General features: G+C 39.3%; 2 protein-coding genes across 2 annotated transcripts in view; one reads left to right on the top strand and one right to left on the bottom strand.

Moving 5' to 3' along the window:
• Window positions 1-5,372, top strand: part of DENND2A (DENN domain containing 2A) — a gene marked incomplete at its 5' end in the record, with an annotated part of 46,360 nt that extends 40,988 nt beyond the window's left edge. The window contains 4 exons of the mRNA XM_081330605.1: window positions 9-126; window positions 1,592-1,831; window positions 2,106-2,192; window positions 4,575-5,372. Coding sequence (XP_081186731.1) covers window positions 9-126; window positions 1,592-1,831; window positions 2,106-2,192; window positions 4,575-4,606 — 477 coding nt within the window. The 3' untranslated portion in view covers window positions 4,607-5,372. The remainder of the gene's footprint in view (window positions 1-8; window positions 127-1,591; window positions 1,832-2,105; window positions 2,193-4,574) is intronic.
• Window positions 5,373-12,879: 7,507 nt separating this feature from the next.
• Window positions 12,880-22,800, bottom strand: part of LOC308670024 (uncharacterized protein) — a 48,909-nt gene continuing 38,988 nt past the window's right edge. The window contains exons 15-19 of the mRNA XM_081331155.1: window positions 20,911-21,025; window positions 19,936-20,073; window positions 17,098-17,264; window positions 16,204-16,292; window positions 12,880-13,515 (exon numbers count right to left, since the gene is read on the bottom strand). Of these exons, the coding sequence (XP_081187281.1) occupies window positions 13,320-13,515; window positions 16,204-16,292; window positions 17,098-17,264; window positions 19,936-20,073; window positions 20,911-21,025 (705 nt within the window). The 3' untranslated portion in view covers window positions 12,880-13,319. The remainder of the gene's footprint in view (window positions 13,516-16,203; window positions 16,293-17,097; window positions 17,265-19,935; window positions 20,074-20,910; window positions 21,026-22,800) is intronic.

Below are 22,800 nucleotides of genomic sequence, written 5' to 3'. Positions count from 1 at the left end.
CTTTGTAGATGGAAGATGAAGATTCTATTTTGCCCCGGAAGTTGCAAGGAGCACTTGAACACATCCTGGAGCAGAGAAATGAACTGGCAAATGACAAGGAGGAAGTCATGCTCAATGGCAAACAGGGTTGGGTTTTTTTTTTTTAAATTTAACATTTGGTATCTTTTTTTTTTAAACAATGATTATTTATCAGTTCAGGGTTGTATTTAGTATAGCTTTCCTCAGTTTTATGCTGTCTAATTATTTGGACATGCTTACAAACTGTTGCAGATCAGAAGCTCTGTGAAGGAGACTAGTACGCAGAGATGATTACTTTGTACATGTACCTTTGTTCCCACCAAATTCTTTTTCCTTGATTGTGTAAACTATTATGAGAAGAAACATAGTCATCTCTCTGAGTCTACTTTCACTGTATATTCCTAAGCATTATATGTATTGGGGAGGAGGGGAGAGAAAAAAACTCCACTTTCTCTGTAGCAGGCACAAGTTATCTTTTTCCTTCCAAGTTGAAAAGACCAAAGAATGCTAGCTTTGATCATTTATATGCTCCACTTTCCCCCCAGACTTTTGGGGAATACTGCCAATATTGGAAGTTTTTGGAAGGCCTTCTGACAGTTGTGAAGGAGCTGGCAAAAATGGATTTAACATGGTTGAAGTTACATGTATATAACCGCCTTAAACTATGTGAAGTTACTCGCACATTTAATGAGGTATTTAGGTGTTGGCTAGATGTTCCTGAATTTCAGCTTGCAGCAACCTCAGCCATTGTGACAAGTTATGAAGGATTTGGGATAGTTAAGCAACATATGAGTTCCAGGTTACCCCGACCTTATATGCTTATTAGCAGTGTCTCTCCAGGTTTTCAAGAAAGGATCTTTCTGAGTCCCGTGGGAAGACATCATTATCTTCTGTGTTCTGCATTGGTTAGATCAACCTGGGATATGCCATCCACTTCTGGCATTGTAGCTTAGATCATTAACAAATTCGAGGATGTCCAAAATAGAGCTATCGAGACAGCAAGGATCCTGGAAGGGAAAAATATTTGAGGAACAGTCAGTGGTATGACTGTGTTTAACCTAGAGAAGAGTACAGGAAGACCCATTAGTTGTCTTCAAGTATTTGAAGGTCTGTCATGTAGAAATCAAGACAGTAGTTCCAGAATATGGAATAAGAAGCAATGACTTTGTTATAATGAATTATAGAATAGGAGCAAAAAATATCTTAACAATTGTTCTAAAATAAGAGATGGCAAATTCTGTATGGTTAGGAGTGTTTAAATAGAGATAGAATTTTCTGGGGTTCCTATAGTAATGGGATCTTGCTCTGGGTAGGAATTGGATTAGATGACATCCCCAATCCTTTCCAGTTCTTATCTTCTGCGATTCTGTGTTGAAGATAGTACTAAAAACCTTTTGAATGCAAAGCAGAATCACTGTCCATGAGAGATCGGTCCTCCTTGATGTGGGGGAATAGATCTGGAGATTAGCAAAAAACAGTCAAGAAAGACCATTAAACCCTAGCATATTTTTCTTCTCTTTTTATTTCATTCTTTGTTTTCCCTTTTCTCAATTTCCATACAATGTCCCCTCAGAGTCCAGCCCTTTGAATGAAGTGGTGTCAGAAGCTTTTGTCCGCTTCTTTGTGGAGATTGTAGGACACTATTCTCTTTTCATGATTCCTGCTGAGAGGGAAGAAAAGGCTCTCCAGCGGGAAGCTTTCCGAAAGTCTGTTTCTTCAAAGAGCCTTCGACGGTTCCTGGAAGTTTTTATGGAGACTCAGATGTTCGGAGGCTTCATTCAAGAACGAGAATTACGAAAGCAGGGAGCCAAAGGTGAGGTAACCCTATGTCACCTCAAAATCATCATACTGATAGCAGCTCCCCAGAATAGAAATTTCCAAGCCTTTTTTGGAGGGGCCCGGGATAGACCTTTTATCTGAAAAATATGAATTGTCCTACTGATTCCTGATACTTGGTGGATCAAGTACAGTCTTAGTCTGCTTTGCTTTTTTAAATATAATGTTCCCCAATTGGTAGTAGCAATTGAAACTAACAACCTTTAATGGTTAGTCTTTTTTGTTATGGTAGTTGTTCTTGATCTCTCTAGGTTTGTTTGAGGTACGTGCCCAGGAATATCTGGAGACCCTTCCAAATGAAGAACAGAGCGGAGTTAATAAATTCTTGAAAGGATTAGGTAAGGGATCCAAGCAAGTGCAGCTGCTGCAGTGATCATGATTTTAATATTTTTTTTACCCTACCATGTTTAAATCACAGACACAATTGTGCACTTGTTCTCTATGTTTTAGATCAGTGGTTCCCCAATCTTTTGGGCATTGTGGACCAGTTCCATGGAAAATGATTTTTCCATGGACTAGGGGTGGCATGGTTTCACGCAATATCTAAATCCCCTGCGTGTGCAGATGAAGCTTTGCTTATTTGTGTGGCTCCGTTCCTAATGGGCCATGGACTTGCACTGATCCGCAGATTGGGGATTGGGGATCCTTGTTTTAGTTAGATAGTGTAACATAAGGCAGGAAAAAGCATTTTTTAACCTGAAAGGTTTTCGAATATTAACTATAGTAAACATTTGCTTTTTACCCTCCAAAATACTTCCTGCCCCATCACATCCCTGCTTAATAAGAAAGTACAGTTGCAAGAAAAAGTATGTGAACCCTTTGGGATTACGTGGAGTTTTGCATGAATTGGCCATAAAATGCGCTCTAAACATGTAAGTCACAACAATAGAAAAACACAGTGCTTAAAATAATACTACACAAACATTAGCTGTTGTCATGTTTTAATTGAACATAAGATGGAAACATTCACAGTGCAGGGTGGAAAAAGTATGTGAACCCCTAGCCTAATGACTTCTCCAAGAGCTAATTGGAGCCAGGAGTGAGCCAACCTTGACTCCAACCAGTGTGATGATGTGTTGCTGACAGCTGTCCTGCCCTTTAAAAACACCCACCTGTTTTGGGTTTACTGGTCTCAAGAAGCACTGTCTGATGTGAACCATGCCTCGCAGAAAAGACCTCTCAGAAGACCTACGATCAAGAATTGTTGACTTGCATGAAGCTGGAAAGGGTTACAAAAGTATCTCCAAAAGCCTTGATGTTCATGTGTCCATGGTAAGACAGACTGTCTACAAATGGAGAAAGTTTAGCACTGTTGCTACTCTCCCTAGGCGTGGTCGTCCTGTAAAAATGACTGCAAGAGCACAGTGCATAATGCTTAATGAGGTAAAGAAGAATCCTAGAGTGTCAGCTAAAGACCTACAGAAATCTCTGGCACATGCTAACATTTTTGTTGACACATCTACAATAAGGAAAACATTAAACAAGAATGGAGTACATGGGAGGACACCACGGAGGAAGCCATTGCTGTCCAAAAAAAATATTGCAGCACATTTGAAGTTTGCAAAAGAGCACCTGGATGTTCCACAGCACTACTGGCAAAATATACTGTGGACAGATGAAACCAAAATTGAGTTGTTTGGGAAAAACACACAACATTATGTGTGGAGAAAAAAAGGCACAGCACACCAACATCAAAACCTCATCCCCCACTGTAAAACATGGCGGAGGGAGCATCATGGTTTGGGGCTGCTTTGCTGCCTCAGGGCCTGGATGGATTGTTGTCATTGATGGGAAAATAAATTCCAGAGTTTATCAGGACATTTTGCAGGAAAACGTACGACCATCTGTCCGCCAACTGAAGCTCCACAGAGGATGGGTGATGCAACAGGATAAAAACCCAAAGCATACAAGTAATTCAACAAAACAATGGCTTCAACAGAACAGAATACGCCTTCTGGAGTGGCCCAGTCAGAGTCCTGACCTCAACCTGATTGAAATGCTGTGGCATGACCTTAAGAGAGCGATTCACACCAGATATCCCAAGAATATTGCTACACTGAAACAGTTTTGTGAAGAGGAGTGGTCCAAAATTACTCCAGATCGTTGTGCAGGTCTGATCTGCAACTACAGGAAACGTTTGGTTGAGGTTATTGCTGCCAAAGGAGGGTCAACCAGTTATTAAGTCCAAAGGTTCACATACTTTTTCTACCCTGCACTGTGAATGTTTTCATCTTATGTTCAATTAAAACATGACAACAGCTAATGTTTGTGTAGTATTATTTTAAGCAGACTGTGTTTTTCTATTGTTGTGACTTACATGACGTTTAGAGCGCATTTTAAGGCCAATTCATGCAAAACTCCACGTAATCCCAAAGGGTTCACATACTTTTTCTTGCAACTGTAGACTTTGCACATGTTGATGGTGAACATATAAGTTTAATAATCTTTATAGAAGTCTCGTGACATTTCTAAAACAGTCCAAAATTTTCAGAGCATAAATTCTGCAATTCCAGGAGATTTCAGGTGCCATGGTAGGGGTCATTTTGCAGTCTCCCATGAAGGCATCCTCAAAAGATGGCAGAGGTGGGACCTCTGCTATTTGGCCTCAGCTCCGTGGAGATGCTCACGTGCAAAGGTTGGAGACCCAAACGTAAAGAAGTTGTATTTTTCTTTCCATAAATATTGTTTCTCTTCTTTCTTTTCCCACCATTCCTCTCTAGGTAGCAGAATGAAATTTCTTCATAAGAAATAAGTGTTTGGAGCACCACCAGGCGTGGAGAGAAGGATATCTCTTCTAAGCATTTCAGCAGACACAACATGGACCCCTTTTGTTTTTTTTTCCATTTTAAAACCAAGCCCAGCTTAGCCTGCTCCAATGGTGGAGAAACCTCAAGAGACGCAGTGTTTAAAAGCTGCACCTGGGTGAACTGCTGACCTGTGGCCTCCTATACAGCATGGTGCAGAAGGGGCCTCCGGGATTGGTTGGATGAAGAAAATGCACTGGACAAACCACTCCCCAACCTCTCTGTTCACTGGCCCTGTACAGGCTTTGTGGTGATTTTTAAGACCTTAGCTATTACATTTTTTTTGAAAATGTTTCTTATTTATACTGAGATTAGGAAGATATTAGGCAGAGACATTTGTTCCTTTTACTCTCCCAAGGGATGACAGCAAGGATAGGCACTGCCATAACTTGGATTGTATAATTGTAAAATGACACAAAGTGATAGAAATAACGAGAAGTGAAAGAAAAGACAAGGAAAAGAAGAGCTCGTACACACCAATCGGTGTGGTGGTGGTGGGGACTACTGAATCCATTCAGAATTTTATCCAACTGACCACTATGTGATGACTTACTGCCCCTTCCTAGACTTTGGGACAAATGTCCACACCTTTCTTCAGAGTAAGTTTGATTTGTTGCAATTGGAAATTTGTGTTTATTAAAACAAAAAAAGCACGTGCTTAGTTCCGAGTACTGTACGTAGCTTGTTTTGTTTGTGTGTATCTTCTGGAGTAAAATTCAGAGGATGATTTGTAGGGCAGAAGCAGTCCTTTGAAGAACCTTCCCCCCACCCCCTTCCCCCAAGGAATTGAAAAAAGTCTGAAGGCCCTTAAGGACGGATTGGATCAGACATGTTAAACCCACGACATATCGGAACTTTTTCCCCATTGCCGGCAATGGGGTGGGCACGGTTTCCTCATGATGTATCCAGCCCACAGGCCAGCAGTTTGACACCCCTGGATTGGATGCTTTTGGTGATGGAATTATAGGCTCCCCCTACTGGCCAAGGGCAGTTGTGGAACAGTTGCCTTCTGTCATTGCACTCCTCGAGTTATTCAATGTTTGTTTACACTGCAGGGCGATTCATACATGGAAGCATATTATTTAATTTTGTTACCTTTATTTACACAACAGTGATATGTGTAAAATAACACTATTGATAAGTACCATTTCTGATGTACAGATCACACCTGTGATATGAAATTTGTGCCAACCTGTTTGTACCTTCAAGTCAACAAAGCATAAATGTGCCAGGACAGGGTTATGCACTCATCTACACCTTTCTCTTTCTGTAAATCTAAATAAAGAGGATTTTTTGTGCTCTTGCTCAGAGTAAGAGATTAGCTTGAAATCTCAACTTCAAGGAAGGCTGTTCATTGTTGGGTTCCAGTTTTAGGTGTCACAACTAATGGGAATGCACTGAAGGGTAATGCCCTGGAGAAAAGTGGAGGCTGACCACTGGTGGCCTCTTACTTAAAATATTACATGTGTACAAACTCCACTCCAACGTCTACTAAACTTTAGCCTAGTGGTAAAAACGGGAAAGCAAAATTGTAGCTAAGATATATTCAACAGCTGGAAAAACTTATTTTTACAGCCCCCATCATGTTACTCCTTTTCAGAATAAACAGTGTTATGCAAAATGAAGAACAAGAAGTAATAAGCAAAATAAATAAAAGGAATGTGGTTAGGGGGAAAACGGAGATCTCTTTGAGGTATTCACTGCTCCTCCAAGGCGAAATTATCAAGATAAAGGCATCCTCTTCCTTTATAACACTTTGAATAATGCAGGTAAACTATAGCTTGGAAAGACTGCTTATTCAGCAGCAATTTTCATGGTCAAGATCATTTATTTAATTCATCTCCATCCTGATATACATTGAAAAACTTTGGATCAACTTTTCACTGAGACTATATATTTTATCTTTCCTGGATACTCCGGAAGAAACCACCTGGAAAGGAAAAATACAGTCCATGAAGAAAATATTCTGGTTGAGTTATCAGCAGCCACATCTTCCTGAGTGAACTTATCACTTATATGGATATAGGAAAAACATGGCTGGAATATGTCCAAGGATTCTAGTATTATAATGGTGAACGATGACAGGTCATTGCTTATGTTAAAACCACCCCTCGTAGATCAGGGTAAGGCTGAGGACAATGACGCATGTGAACATTCCTTTTCCTTCTATCCTTCCCTCCAAAAGTTGGACTTTCTCCAGTCAAAAGATGGGAATACTGCTGGAGCAACACTGATGAATTACAAGTGGATGTCAATGACAAGCTAAAGATAAGTGAGCAAGTTGCAACAAGTCCCTGATTTGAAGCAGCCCTAAGTACTTTGTTGGACATGACAAAGTGAGGATTTGTCTTGGACTCATGGAATGCAGCCAGTTGTGTGAATTGCAGGCCAAGTCTATATACCCCAATTTCCACAATAGCAAAACACATTGTAAGCAGCAAGAACATGCAACACCAAAGCGGCTACAGCATCATATAAATGTTAGCACAGGGCTCCCCTTATGGTCCAATACAATCGGGAAATTAGCTCTTCCAAACTAATTTTTTATTATTAAATTTTATTAATAAAATTCATTTGCCACCCATTTTGTAGTTTGGGGGTAACTGCGCACCATATGCTTTGCTGCAAGCACGTCTTATTAAAAATTAAATGTAATGGCAACATTGCTAATATGAAAGTGAATCACTTAAAATAAAAGTTCTGCGTGATAGTTTGTATGAAAAAAACACCTGCCAGTGTCTTTCACGGTAGAAACTATCAAAATCTCTTCCCCTTGTCATCTTCAACTCTGGAGCATTTATCTGCCAGGAAATTCTTGTCAATTTCAATCAGGTTTGAGATAACTGCGACTATTTGGATTTGCTCAATATTTTAAGGTATAAACCATAGTTTAGAAATGACCATATTTTGTGGTCCATGGCAAGTTAAAATTGTCTACAGAAAGTTTTTCAGGCTGTGTGAACTCAAATTTGGGGCTGAGTGGTGGCATGCTAATCACGTGGGCAGAGCATGGATAGCTCTTGCGTGGTCCAAAGCTGCTCAGCCAAAGGTGTTTTTCCAAAAGGCAACTGGACTTTCTTGGGTTTTTTATTCCTTGAAAATGATTTGCTTCTCATTCAAGAAGCTTCTTCATTTGAGAGCAAGAAGCAAAAGGTTTTCAAGGAAAAAAAGTCCAGTTGCCTTTTTGAAAATCACCATGACCTGGATGACTGAGAACCTCCACAGACATCCAAAGCTTTGAAGACAATGCCCATGCATTCTAGTTCCCATTTTGATGGGTCTCCAATTATGTTGAAATTTGGGTCCTAGAAAGCATGAAAAAAAGCTCACGGGGAATTTGATAAGTCCAGAAAATATTGAGGGCGTTGAGTTAAGGAAACTTTTTCCTTTTATTTTTCATTTTTGTCTTCCTTCATGGTCCCAAGGCTAAGGTTTTGCACTTTACCCTCAAAATAACAACCTGGAATAGGAAAGATTCAGAGTTGGTTACTCAAACTGTCAATGAAGAGTTAGTGTTCATAGCTATGGTGACATTCTTTCCTAGAATTGCCTTTCAATTTTACATTTTGGGACTAGATTAAAATTGATTTTATAGCTTTTTCTTTTTGGATTTTCTTTAAATACCTATACACAGTTTTAATGTGCAAAGCATAACTTTGCCTTTGCTTTTTTTCAATATAGTGATAAGCCTAAAAAGCCTGGGACCTCATGATCTCATTGGTGAAGGAGAGGAACATGTTGAAGTTATTGCTTGATTCATACTTAGCTAATGGCGTGTCTTTTCCTTCCCCTTCCTAAAAGGCATCTCCTGCCTAGTCACATGAACACAACTATGGAGAAATGCAATTTATACAATTAAACAGGAAATTATTTTTAAATATGGATAGGGCCACCACAAGATCAAACTTGAGCTGGATTGTTGAGATCAAGGCTGGAAGGACATCGTGGGTGCACTTTTAAAGGGTTAGACCTTGGGGGAGGGGGGGTTGTGTTTTTTAATCATTGCGGGAGAAATTGATGCCAAAGCCAATGGCAAAATCTTTCACATGTAGTTTTTTAAATACAGGAGGAAGAATACAAAGATTGCAGAAACATCCTAAATCTGTCAAGTTTTCACTCCATGTGGCCTTACAGCGCCCTCTGTTGGATGTTGCTTGAAGACAGCATTTGAAACCATAATTCACCAGTCTCTTATTGTGCACGGTCAAATCTGATTATAGACATCAATATTAAAGAGGATGTATTTGTATATATCTGGAAAGCTTTCACTGATCTCTTAATTTCCTGTGGAAAAGTTAATTTTCTTCTTGTATTAAGGATCATAATGTGTAATTTTCTTATATTGAACGATCCAGATGTAAGGGCATTTATTTAAATATTCAGATTAGTCACTACTATGCCTTCAAAAGTTGGAAGCAATGTACATAATTCACTCTCTTTCAATGTTTCTCCATAACACAATCTCGCAAGGAAGGTTGGATTGAGAGAGAGAGATAGTGACTATCCTAGTGAGGGCCCTTTGGTATTCTTTGAGCTTGGCTGTTTTCTTGCAGACATTTCATTACCAAACTAGAAACATCTGCAAGAAAACAACCAAGCTCAGAGAAGAGCAAAGAGTCCACAGTTCAACCCTGAGCTTTAAATATTCTTTTATACTGATAACCCACTGAACTTTATTGGTGAAGTTGAATTTTATTTTGGTTCTTCCCCCACCCATCAGTCCTAATACAATATTTTAGACACTACATCACATTAGCGCTCAGAGAGAACAAGCACTGTATTGATTTCTGTAAAGAATATTTGAAAATGGGAGAAGAATCCCATTCCCTTGTATTTTGATGTTCTGCTTAGTTTATGTGGTACCTGTTTGTGGGGAAACTGCTTTAAAGTCACACCTTCCCTTTGAAAGTTTGCAAGTATAGAGGCCCAAGCAGCCTTCACAATCAGAGGGTTTTCGGCAGGCTTTCAACTGGATCCCAGGGCAGGAATACTGAGAAGGAAATAAAAAAACTGCAGATAACAAGCCTTGTTTGAAAGTAAGAAATGCTGTCTCAATAATTCACTACCTTGTATAATGTTTCTTGCTAGACTTATATTTTTATGGTGATCATGAACCAGCATAAGTAAAGCCTAAGGAAGTTGATGTTGATATACAAACTCTTGTCGCCAAGATGACAAGGGATAAAACTTTTTCCTACAGTGTTTAGATAATATGCAGAAGCATCTTAGACAGATGTCTCCCTAAATAATAATAAAGTTGGAAGGGACCTTGGAGGTCATCTAGTCCAAACCCTTGCTCAGGCAGGAAACCCTATACCATTTCAGACAAATGGATGTCCAGTCTCTTCTTAAAACTTTAAGTGTTGGAGCATTCACGGCTTCTGCAGGCAGGTTGTTCCACTGATTAATTGTTCTAACTGTCAGGAAATTTCTCCTTAGTTCTAGGTTGCTTCTCTCTTTGATTAGTTTCCATCCATTGCTTCTTGTCCTGCCTTTGGGTGCTTTGGAGAATAGGTTGACCCTCTTCTTCTTTGTGGCAGCCCCTGAGATATTGGAACACTGCTATCATGTCACCCCTCATCCTTCTCTTCATTATACTAGATATACCCAATTCCAGCAACCTTTTCTTATATGTTTTAGCCTCCAGTCCCCTAATCATCTTTGTTGCTCTTCTCTGTACTCTTTCTAGATTCTCAACATTTTTTTTACATTGTAGTGACCAAAACGGATGCAGTATTCCAAGTGTGCCCTTACCAAGCAATTGCAAAGTGGTATTAAAACTTCACGTGATCTTGATTCTATCCCTCTGTTAATGCAGCCTAGCACTGTGTTGGCTTTTTTGGCAGCTGCAGCACACTGCTGGCTCATATTGTCCACTAGGACTCTGAGATCCCTCTCACAGTTACTACTATTGAGCAAGGTACCACCTATACTACTGTGCATTTGGGGTTTTTTGCCTAAATGTAGAACCTACTTTTTCACCATTGAATTTCATTTTGTTAGATAGCGCCCAATGTTCAAGTCTGTCAGGATCCTTCTGTATCTTAATCCTATCTTCTGGAGTGTTGGCTATTCCTGCCAGTTTGGTAATCATTAGAGTATTTGTTTTATTTTTTATTTTAATTCCATTTATATCCCGCCCTTCTCTGAAGACTCAGGGCGGCTTACAAGCTTAGCAGTAGCCTTCATTCTATGTATATGCCTGCTTATTAGGGCTTTCACACACACCCCAAGCGGCATTATTACAAAGTCAGCTTAATTGCCCCCAACAATCTGGGTCCTCATTTTACCTACCTCGGAAGGATGGAAGGCTGAGTCAACCTTGAGCCTGGTGGGATGCGAACCTGCACTAATTTGCAGGCAGCTGGTGTTACTTAAGGAGGCATTAGCCCACTGCTCCACCAAGGCTCTTAGGTAATAGGTATAGGTAATCCTTGCCTTATGAACACAATTGAGCCCAAAATATCTGTTGCTAAGCAAAACATTTGTTAAGTGAGTTTTGCCTGATTTCTTGGTCTGCTCTACCTAGTGGGTCTGACACTAACCTTTATTAGCTAAACCTTACTGTAGTTGCTTTTGTCAAAGGAGGAGTTGTCATTCCTTTTTAATAGGGCAATCTTGGTAGGCATGCACTGCTTTCATCTTTATTCTAGAATTTCAATTAGAAACATTGCATCTGTTGGCTTTTTGGTTGTCATCTATCTGCTTTAAGGAATGAGGATTAATTTAAGGCAGGGTAGTTTGCAAATATTTCCTTAATACTGTGGCTTGATGAAATAAAAAAACTGTAATTTTTCTAACTGCAGTTTGTCCTTTTGGCACATTTAAGTGCCACAACACTATTCCCCTGCTAATCTGACAAAAAAAAAACCTCAACTACAAAGAGCATTTTATTTCCAGCAAGTATTGGAAGAGCATTTCAGGATCAGACCGAAATTAATTTAAAAAGATATTACTCACCGTATCTGTATTAAAGTTCCCATGGCCTTCCAAGTGGGCCTCAAGCCCTCGACTCTTGCTCTTTGGAGGGGAGAGTGGGAGAAACGGCCTCTTGCCAGTTGGCTTCTGCTTACTGGTTCCCAGTTGCAAATTGCTTGCTGCTTTGTCATATGCTCCATCACCTACCGGTAATTGAGTTTCTCCTTCTGCAGCCTTCCACAATCTCGGGGAAGGCTGTTTCCTCCCTTCTGCTTCTTTGTCTTCATGACTGGGGTGGAGATTCTTCTTAAATTTTGTAGCTCCAGTGGGGTTGATTTCAGCAGCCAGCCCTTTCCCAGCTTGAATCAGAAAATAAAACAGCATGGAAAGCACAAGGATGGTCATTCTAGATACCTTCATACTGTTGTCTTGACTGTTCCTGCCCAACTATCTAAAGGGATGCAGTTGCCTTGGAGCCTGTTGGAGCAATTTTAAACAGCCACACACACTTGAGTGTGTCTCTCTTCTTTTCTATGCATGGATGGTGGAAGCCTTTTATGCTTTCAGTGTCCCAGCTCATCCCCCTCATCCCATCATCTCTTACACACACACCTTTTCCCCCCCTTTGTTATTAATGTTGTGACTTGTGTCACTTCCTTGGAAAATTTCTTCCTCTTTCCTCCCCCTTTCTCCATCCCAGTAACACCCAACTTCTTTGCAAAGCATGTACTCTCATTCAGGCATGTGCCTAATGCCATCTTTCTCCTTCATTGTAATAATGGAACATTTCCTACTCCTCCCTTTTTTGGGGATGAGCAGGTACTCGAAGGCACTTTGAGAACTTTGCTGGTTGAAGAAAGAATGAAAGAAAACATTCTGCCTAATGAGCAAGTGATGAGTACATCTTTTCCTCCCTCTGTTCTTCTGTAGAAGTATTGATCATTCCTGATTTGTGTGTGTGTGTGTGTGTGTTGTTCCTCAACTGATTCAACTAGAAATCTGTCCATGTCAGTGGCAGTGATAATCCATTCTGTCCCATTGTTTCTACTAAAACTATTACCATATTTCTCCCTCTAAAATATGGATTTTATGTATTTTTGAGACTAGCACGGCACCTCTAAATTCAGAAAATATGAACTTTGAGGAATATTTGAGTTTCAATTTATGCATTAATTTAGGTAGATTGTTTAAACACTTGTTTAAAAATACAGCCTAAATCAAGTTCTCCAGCATCACTGAATCATTTTTGCTGTGTTAGAATTATGAGTAAAGGCATTTTAGGTATACCTCATCAAAGACAATATATCTTCCAATACTGTACTGTTTTAAATAAGCAATATGCAAAAATCAGATTTCCAGAGTGGGATGCAAGCTCCATTTAGGGAGAGCCTTGGAAACACTGCACAAAAATGAGACTATTACTCCTCCTGATAACAGCATCTCTAATCGGAGGCTGCACAGCTTTGCCTAATATATTGCTTATTCCCACAACAATTAAAAGTAGGAACCATGCAGATTAAGGAAATACCTGCAAATGTGCATGATCAAATATAGATATAATTCTTTTTTTAGTACAAGGTTTAGGTTTTGCTTTGCTGTAGAATTTTTTTTATTATTTTTATTAGTACATAGTAAACAGAGTTAGAATAATATAGAATGGGGCACAGGGGGATTCAGGCACTCTTTTTTCCCCCTCCACCTGCAAGGACTGGAGGAGAAACAAAAGAAAATCTTCAACTCCAGCTAAGACAGCTTCCATATCTTGGTCACAGGCCATCTCTGAGCCTTGAGCCTTGCCAAGCTCACGCTGGTGCTGCTGATCTCTGGAGAAACAGGCTCATAAGAACGGAGAGAAAGACTGGCTGAGAGGAGGCCCATCCGGACGCAGTTATCCGTGTCCTCCCCAGCAAGCAGCCCAGTGATGATTCCAGCCATTAAGCTGCAAAGAAAAGAGGCAGTTTGGGTTGAACTAGACCATAAACTAGGATGGGGGATAAGCATGGAATATGAGTGTTAAGAACATTTTCACCACCTTTGCCCCTCCCTGCTCTCTGAAGTAACTTCATAGTATATACCCGTGGTGGTGAACCTATGGCACGCATGCCACAGGTGGCACGCAGAGCCCTCTCTGTGGGCATGTGCACTGTCGCCCCAGTCCTAGGCCTTCAGCTGGGTTTTTAAAACCTTTTCACTTTAGGCCTCCACTGCCATGTGCAGAAAAAAAGGATCAATCAATTTCAACTTCTCACGGGAAAAAAAAGATCTTGCAAAGTTGGAATTGATTGATTGAACTTTTTGGTCTCACTCAGTCTGCCATTACCACCGCAGCCACGCCCACCCAATGGGCCACTCCCACCCAATGGGCCAAGCCCAGCCAATTGGCCATACCCACCCAGCACCCAACGATACATAAGTGGATTTTGGGTTGCAGTTTGGGCACTCGGTCTCTAAAAGGTTCCCCATCACTGGTATATACCACATATTTCCACATATCTTCCAGATACTAGCCAGCAGTAACCCAAAAAATTACACCTAGCGAGAACCATGCATGCTCCTACTGTCCCATTTCCTGACCAATAACTCTGGCGGGAGGGAGAAGGAGATGGCAAAATTTCCCCTTGGGACAACAATGGAGGATGTGGACTTTTGACTTGCAGATGAAAAAGGGGGAAACTCATGTTGACAAGCAGAAGCAGGAGTTTTCTATCTCTTAGAAGCCAACTGGTCCACAGATTCAGAACACTGCAAAGTCTTTTTGCAAAACACTGTAGTGTAAGAGGATCCGAGCTGCTTCTTTATCAATTCAAGTTCTCAAGGAGTCCAGAGGGGCACTGTGAATATCACAAGAGCACAGTCTTTGCATATGGAAGGCATCTCTGCTCACCATTCCTGAGCAACTAAGTGCATGCCGGGAATTACAATTCAGGAAGATCTGGAGGACCACTGTTTTTCAATGCCTTCCAGATAAGGAGACGACACCCTTATTCTCAACATAGTCAGACATCCAGAACAGGGCACATGAGTTCCTGCAGCCAGCAACAAAATTGCAGAGTGAAAAATGCCAGTTGGGTTACCAACTTCAATTCTGTTGTGGCCAGAATTGCAAAATAAAGCATCCTCAGAGGAAAGGCTGCTGAAACTCTGCTTGAACAGATCCAGTGTGGATCCTTATCCAACAATAGTTAAGAAAGTCAATAAGCAGTTCAGCCACTGGCTATTAATAGATTTTTTTAAAAAAAAAGCAAATTGATATGCCACTGTCAGAAACACAAGACATACAAAAACCTGCCCAGAGTTTATACATAGCAACAAAGTTCCCTTGTGCTTTATCCTGTGCCCCTCCTATGCCCACCAACCAATCAGTCAGAATATTCTTTTTAATGGAATTGTTTCACTATTCCTCCCAAAACAAAAGAAAAACACAAAAATAGCTCTCTGATTGGTCCATTCTGAACAAGTGAGTTGATGGTTTATCTACAGCCAAAGTCAAATTGGACACAGAGAGGAGCCATGGAGGTGCAATGGTTAGAATGCAGTACTACAGGCTAATTCTGCCCACACCCTAGAGTTCGATCCGGATGGGCTCAAGGTTGATCCATCCCTCCAAGGTTGGTAAAATGAGGACCTAGATTGTTGGGTACAATATGCTGATATTGTAAACTGCTCAGAGAGTGCTGTAAATCACTATGGAGTGGTATATAAGTTTAAGTGCTATTGCTAAGTGCTAACTCAAAGCATTGCCCAAATATAATTAAGCAAATAAATAAGTTATCAATTGCATCTGGATAGTTCCCAAACCCTGGCCATGTCATCAACCACCTCAGTGAGAGGTTGCAGACATGATTTGTCATGGCAAAAGGGAAAATTAGTTTAACAATAGAACTGAGGCAGCTTTAGATTCCCTCTATCATGGGCTGGGGAATGAGATGGAGGTAATGTAGCAAGGAGATATATTTTAAAAATATTTCTCAAGGCATGTTCATGTCACAGTAAGTGGGACATATATAACATACTAGTGTTTCTGTCACTATTGGCCAAGAAAGAAATGTACAGAACTGTGACAACTTTCTTACATGGTCTCTACTGGCCCTTCTTGCAATGAGATATATTTTCTAGCAATTTAGGTAACTTAGTGCCAAAAATATGAATAGATTAGTACAAAATATACACATAACTTGCGTACTGAATCAGATCAATAAAAATAATATTCAGTACATGAAATAGACTTGAATTGGACAGCCCAGAATTGCCCTCTACATTAATAAAAGTACCTGATGCTCCTGGGAAAGACATACTAAAAAGTTTTATGTTTTTTTTTTACAACAGTTGTGTCTCCAAGCACATGAAGCAAAGCTTCAATTATCTTCCCAAAATATAACCATAAAATATAACTCCATGTATTTTTCTTTCACAACAATGCAAAAAAGTGACAGCTTACAACAAGCTTTCAGTCTCTCACCATGTCCAAATAAATATTTGGGCTAGTGCTTTCCTTAGCAATGCTGCATACCTCCATGCGCTGTTATGTTGTCACAGCAACCTAAGTGTTAAAGATCTAACAGAGGGAGGTGGAACACTGTACAGCCATGGCACACATTCAATGAACAATTAGCAGTATATACAGTACCTATCACCAGCTCCAGAGACATTCACTATCTCTTCAGTGGGGACAGGGAGCGCTGGGTAGTGAACAGCACGTAATTCTTCCGTAACGTTCTGTAAAATGAAATGGGAGAATTCAAGGAGCTAGGCCTAGAGACAACTTTAAGGTGACTTCCTGCTCTTCTGATAAATACTAAAGTTCTGTGTAGATAAAGGTGAACATGACACAAGAGGAGAATTTCCTTATTATCAAGCCTGATTGGAGAAAAGTGATGGTGGTGTGAATTGAACTCACACCCCTCAAGTGTCACAGTTGAAACAGGGGAACTGAGCAAGAGAAATGACTATAACCAACAATTGAAAAAGGAAGAAGCAATGAGAAGAGGCACTATTCCCCATATTAAAGTGTCCGTTTTCATGGTTACAAACACAAATCCATAATTTAAAAATGGATGAGAATGGACTTTTTCATTTTCAGAAATTTTCAGATGTTTGAACTCTTAAAGGCAAGTTATCAGTCCTCACTAATAAAGGAAAGATTTCTGCATGGTCTTCTGAACTTTCAAATCCAAAGAGGGACGGGTGTTCTAAATTTTTTTCTTTGACTTTATAGTTTCATTTCCTTATCCGTAACAAATACCTAAAGGCATTTCCATATTGCCATTCTATCAGTTACCATTTCTACTGCCTAATCCTTCAAAAGCAGCTAGGAGACGATCTGTAATTACCTTCCCCATTGCCAAATACACAATGCTGAGAACAAGAAGAATCACTGCCACATTTCAACCCATCACAGGGCATTCTCTCAATTATTCTATATATTGGGAAACTAATCATCTGCAAGTCCCTAAAGCTGTAACATGTGAAAGAAAATGCTAGTTTTACTATTTTCTCATCTGTTTTTCCCATATTTTTTTACCTCATAGCATGTTTGAGGGTGCAGAGAGACACTTCCACCCTTGCTTCGGCCACACAGCAGGACTCCATGTTGACCAAGAGTTACTACCACATAGTGTAGTCCTCTCAATAAAGGGTAAGCCAGGGCAATAGCAGTCTTGATAATGTCCTCCACCTTTGATGGTAGATCTGTAGGTTCCATTCCAGAAATGTAAAGAGTGATAGCATTGAATTCATAATCAAATCATTCACTTGAGGTTTTTCAATATCACTAAGAGGGACTAGAAATTAGAATTAATTATTTACTAAATTTCAATTTCAAAAGGAATATGGGAATGAATGAGAGAAGGAAGTATATCAGTAACTATATCTGAATGGTGCCATTGACAATAATTATCTTCACAATAACAAATCTTTGAGATAAGTTGGTCTGCAACTATATGACTGGCTCCAAATAATCTATGGACAAAGGGAACTAGGGTTAGCTTGTAGCTGCTATGGTAATTTTTTTCCAAGAACTGTCCAATTAGAGCTTTCTATGCGCTGAGTTTAAATCCTTTGGAAGTTCAAATCCTGTCATGGTGGAATTCTTTCAGAGGTCTGAACACAATAAAAAGAAGGAAATTGTTTTGGAATAAAATAAAAAAATATATTTCCAGATTGACTCCCAGGAGTGGTAAAAAGGAGTAACTTGTTTAACTGAACACATCTATTGGGATAGACTTTTTATCCCCCATATCCTACATTTTAATTAAGCCCTGGACAGAGACATGAAGAAATTCTACAATCTGAGAGTGGCTGCCAGTTATCTCAAACAAAGGGTAGGCTGATATCAGATTGCAATGCAAAATTTACAAAAGACCACCGAGAAATAATTTACTAGCCTGGTGGGTCACTTTGGTATATTTTAAACATAAACAATCCATGAAAGTTGAAATTTTCTTATCTCTTTTTTCCCCTTCCCTTGTGCTAGCTGCTTAAGAAAGCAGAAAAATAAGGAATCTGTGGCTTTGCTTTACTGAGAGCATTCAATTTTCTTTAATTTTAGTTCTTTTTGTTTATTCTTTTGTTTAAGTAACTATTTTATAGTTATTATGAGTGCTGTCATTATCAGAAATTGTAACTACAACTCTGAAACACCCACAACAGAGAAATGGCTGATGAAGATGACAGAACTAGCAGAAATGCAATATGAATTTGATTAGATCAACAACTATAAGTGAAAGGAAACCCCTTATAGATATTTTGCTGAAAAAAAATATGAACTTGTGATTTATGGGTTTAAAGGTTGGAAAGGGCAGTTTATGGAAAGAGGGACACTATGATGTAATTTTAGAGAGGGAGGAGAACATAGAGAAATGTATCTATAATTACTATTAAGAAAACCAGAAGATGCTTCTTTATAATTTTTCTTTTCCTTTCCTTATTTTCTTTTATATTTTCTCTTTTTTGCTATTATTTTTCTTTATTATATTTTATGTTTTTACTTTATTAAAAATTTCTGCAATAAAATTATATTAAAATTGCAGTAATTATTGCTGTCATTTATAATTTGCCTTTATTATGTGGTTTACATGTCGCATCTACCAACAGAGGTTTTTTTTTTCATTCAAACAGATTACAAGGTTGGTTAAAATGTTCCAGATTTCCTCTTTGAATATTGTTATTTTAACCAACACCCAACTGAATCTCTCCTCCGGGAAAGGATATTTTTGAAAAAAAAAATTGTATTTTTTTTAATATGAGATATCATTTATTTCAGAAAACGTTTAAGGACTCAGAAGTATAACTTAGAGGAAGAAAAGTTTTAGTAAGCTGAGATTGTTGAATCTGGGGATGCTTTTTTCACATTCTCCTGATAAAAAACAACCTTGCCCCAGATAGAGCAATTCATTTTGCAAAAAGTAAAAATTCAAAAACTGCCAGAGGAGCAGCAATATTTATTTTATTTATTTTTTATTTTAATTCCATTTATATCCCGCCCTTCTCCGAAGACTCAGGGCGGCTTACAAGCTTAGCAGTAGCCTTCATTCTATGTATATGCCTGCTTATTTTGGCTTTCGCCCCCCCCCAAGCGACATTATTACAAAGTCAGCTTAATTGCCCCCAACAATCTGGGTCCTCATTTTACCTTCCTCGGAAGGATGGAAGGCTGAGTCAACCTTGAGCCTGGTGGGATGCGAACCTGCACTAATTGCAGGCAGCTGGTGTTACTTAAGGAGGCATTAGCCCACTGCTCCACCAGTGGGCGATTTATCTAGTGATACTCCATCTTTATAGCTGACTGTAGACTTAGAGTCTTTTCCTACTGCTTGATCAAAAGGTTATTTACCCAACCTTGAGTCAGCAGGACAGTATTATCATGAAAAGTTCTTTATCCACTGGCCATCTCTACTCTGTTGCACTGGCCCCTCAGCCTGATTGCTGAAATATGCTATTCTAATTTTGTTTGGGATAATTTGGTTTCCTTCCTTCTCTTCAGCATTTCAGCAGCTGACCAGAAAAATATCCACCAATCATACTGCGTTTCAGTGCAAATTAGGAGAAGCCCTATGCGTGGTGGTGCCTCACTCACTATGGCTGGTTTAGGGGCCCCGAATCACACAAAGGGGAACATAGCTCAGTGATGGATTCCTTGTTAGATTAATCTAGAGATCTAGAGATAAATTAATTATCTCTAATTAATTTAGAGATTATTTTCGTTATCTCTAAAATTTTCCCACTAGCAACAAAGACTTTGGAGAGCCACTCCCAAGCAGAAAGATGGTATTAAACTGATAATGTGTAATGTAAGTTTAATAGTTCCGAGCTATAAATTATAAATACTTCTTTGTTACTGTCATTCCCAAATGTGCTTCACCTCTTGGCACAGGATTTCCCAGGGTCTGACTGATGGCTCTGAGTTCCCGAAGATTGGGAGATACGCAGGTCAGACCTTTCCAACTCTCTGAGAGAAAAGGCTTTGAAGCTTTGTTCACATCTGTAGGTTCATAGTACACTTGAAAAAAAGCATTGCATTTGGTCAGTGATTCTGACAAACATAAAGCATCATATTTAGTCAAAAAGCTTCTATCTTTGCTTTTTTTTGGATTAAACATAACTTTGAAGTTTTAGTCAGAGATTCTTCTTATGGTCATTCAAAAGCATTAGGCTGAAATCAGTTTGCCTAGATAAGATGCGCCTATCTTGCTAATTGTCTGATTAGCACAAAACTACTTTCTTCCTCAAAACTACTTTCTTCTCTGTTGAGTTCTGAGAGTCAAGTTTGTCCAAACACTTCTCCCTTAATCTGTGAACAAACTAATATATTTCTTAGCTGTCTAATACTGGCTGAATGTTAGAATTAGAAATAGGACAGATTACAGGTAGTGCTCATATAAATGCCACAGATACATTTCCCAATAAAAATTAAAACTCAAACACTGCAACCAAAATTGTTGGAACCATATGACAACATCCAACTCTACTTCAAGCACTGGATTATCTAGTGCCATTATGCCAAATGGGGTGCCTTGGATAGATTCTGAATCTTCTTCCTGTAAAAGCAGGTTTAACAAGCTTGAAGGTCTTGAATGCAGAGCAAATAACAATCAACCCATCAATCAATGATAAAAGCAAAAAGGAATACTATTGTCTAGAAGGAAGCAACAACATAATTCAGATATGAGATTAATTATGTCAGCTTCCATGAGATTACATTTTTAAATAGCATCATTTGGGGGGCTCTGGAAGTTGTATTGGAGCACCCAGATTTTGCTCCTTTGTATTGATAACTATTAAAAAAGTAGAGGAACGAGACTATACTTCATGCCTGTGCCATCAAGTTTCTTCTTACCTGTTAAGTGTTGTTCTCTGGCAATCTGACAGATGTACTCAATGGTAGAAACTGGCACATTCCCATCTATGCATATTATTGGAGCCATGCACAGATTCTCCTTGAACTGTGACACCTGAGGAGAATTGCAGGAGACAGTTGACAATGGAAAAACCAAGTAGATTCTATGAATGTGACATCCCCTCTCAAAGTGCAGGATGCAAATCTAGCAGGTCCTTTGGAGGGAGTGTTATCCTATATCAATATTGTCACTTGAATGAAGATGAAGGCATTAAGGTGAGGTCTCGTTTGCATTAAGCTCTATTTCCATGTAGAATTTTCACAATAATAGAATTAGTTTGCCACTGTCTTCTAGGATGTTGCCTGACATCTGCATCTAACCCACAGCCCCTGGGTCGTCCAACCTGTTTTATACAATACAATATTCTCATGTTTACATTTCTCCTCACCATGTGCTAATATTTGTTATTATCCCACAAATTTACTACTGAATTAATGAATGAATGAATTAAAGTTGGCAATCAGAGTGTGAGTCTCTCCTCCTTTATCTGAAGAATCAGGGCCTCTTCCTTGTGGCCAAATTAATATGCATCCCTCAAGTCTCTGAAGGGCAGAAAAGTATGCCTGAATAATTTGTACTGCCAGTCTGAATTTGTCTCCCTTGGTAATGAAGCTTACAAGACGACTGTGAATATTACTGTCTTTGTTTCCGCTTTCACCCAGCATCACCAACCTATGAAGACAACAATCACATTTTTTTTCCTTCTTAGAAGTATATCAGGGAAGACTTGAGTAAATCTGTACTGGTATCTGGAACAGAGGTTTTAGATATCTTTCAAATTGTTAGATCACTAGTGACAGATTACTAATTCAGAATTGCTCCATGTTGGCAACCTGCCACTTGAATTCTTTCTGAACATGGGTCTTCTGTAAAACCAATAGTGTGTGTCAACCAATAGTTTGACTGACAGGCAGTGGGGCAAAGAAAGAATACAGGAATAAATGGTGTGTGTGTGTGTGTGTGTGTGTGTGTGTGTGTGTGTGCCCACAAGGTACAACCAGAGACCTTCCTCCTGCTTCATCTCAGACCTATCCTCTCTCATATCCACCTATCAACTGGGCTCTTTTTGCTTACAGGTTTACGACTCATTCTTGCTACCACTTTGGCTACCAAGGTAAGCTGACAGAACTGAAATCAATTTCACCAGTTGAACAAATAACTGGTAAAATGGTGTAAGGAAGTACAATAATAACAACTAGCTGCATAGTAGTAAGATAGCAGACTTTCTATGGACCAGTGTTTCCCAATCTTGGCAGCTCTTAAAACGTGTGGACTTCAACTCACAGCCACGGTTGACTGGGAAATTCTGGAAGTTGAAGTCCACACATCTTAGAGTTGCCAAGATTGAGAAACACTGGCATAGACAGATATTCTGCTTTGAGTTTGGCTGGGTTATTGCTTGGTTGATGTTCCAATTCACCTTGTGAACATAGCTACTACATTTCTGCTGTTTCAGTAGAGGAGGATGTACATATGTCTCTTTTACCTCTCAGACAGAATGTTTTAGGATTGACAAAAAACCCTCCAGCCATTTAAAAGTGAGTTGCAAAGCAGCTTTCAACTAGGCTATATTTAAGTTGAAAAGTAACAGCTTTCACTGCAATGAAAAATCTATGTTATATAGAATAAAAATAAGGACCATGGTTTCAAGCTAACTAGGTGTATATTTTTCTGCCTCTGCTGTATAACAGCAACACCTACCCATCCGTGAATGTTCAGCATGTGAAAACTGGAACCAAGCAAGCACACAAGAATCCTCAAATTCCTAATCAGTAGTTCTTATTATAGAATCATAACAAAAGAGTTTCGGCAACTAGCGTTTCAAGCAC

The sequence above is a fragment of the Vipera berus genome (assembly GCF_964194415.1).
Source record: "Vipera berus genome assembly, chromosome: 6".
Lineage (NCBI taxonomy): Eukaryota > Metazoa > Chordata > Lepidosauria > Squamata > Viperidae > Vipera > Vipera berus.
Note: the sequence above shows the minus strand (reverse complement) of the source record. Positions and strands in the feature narration are given on the sequence as shown.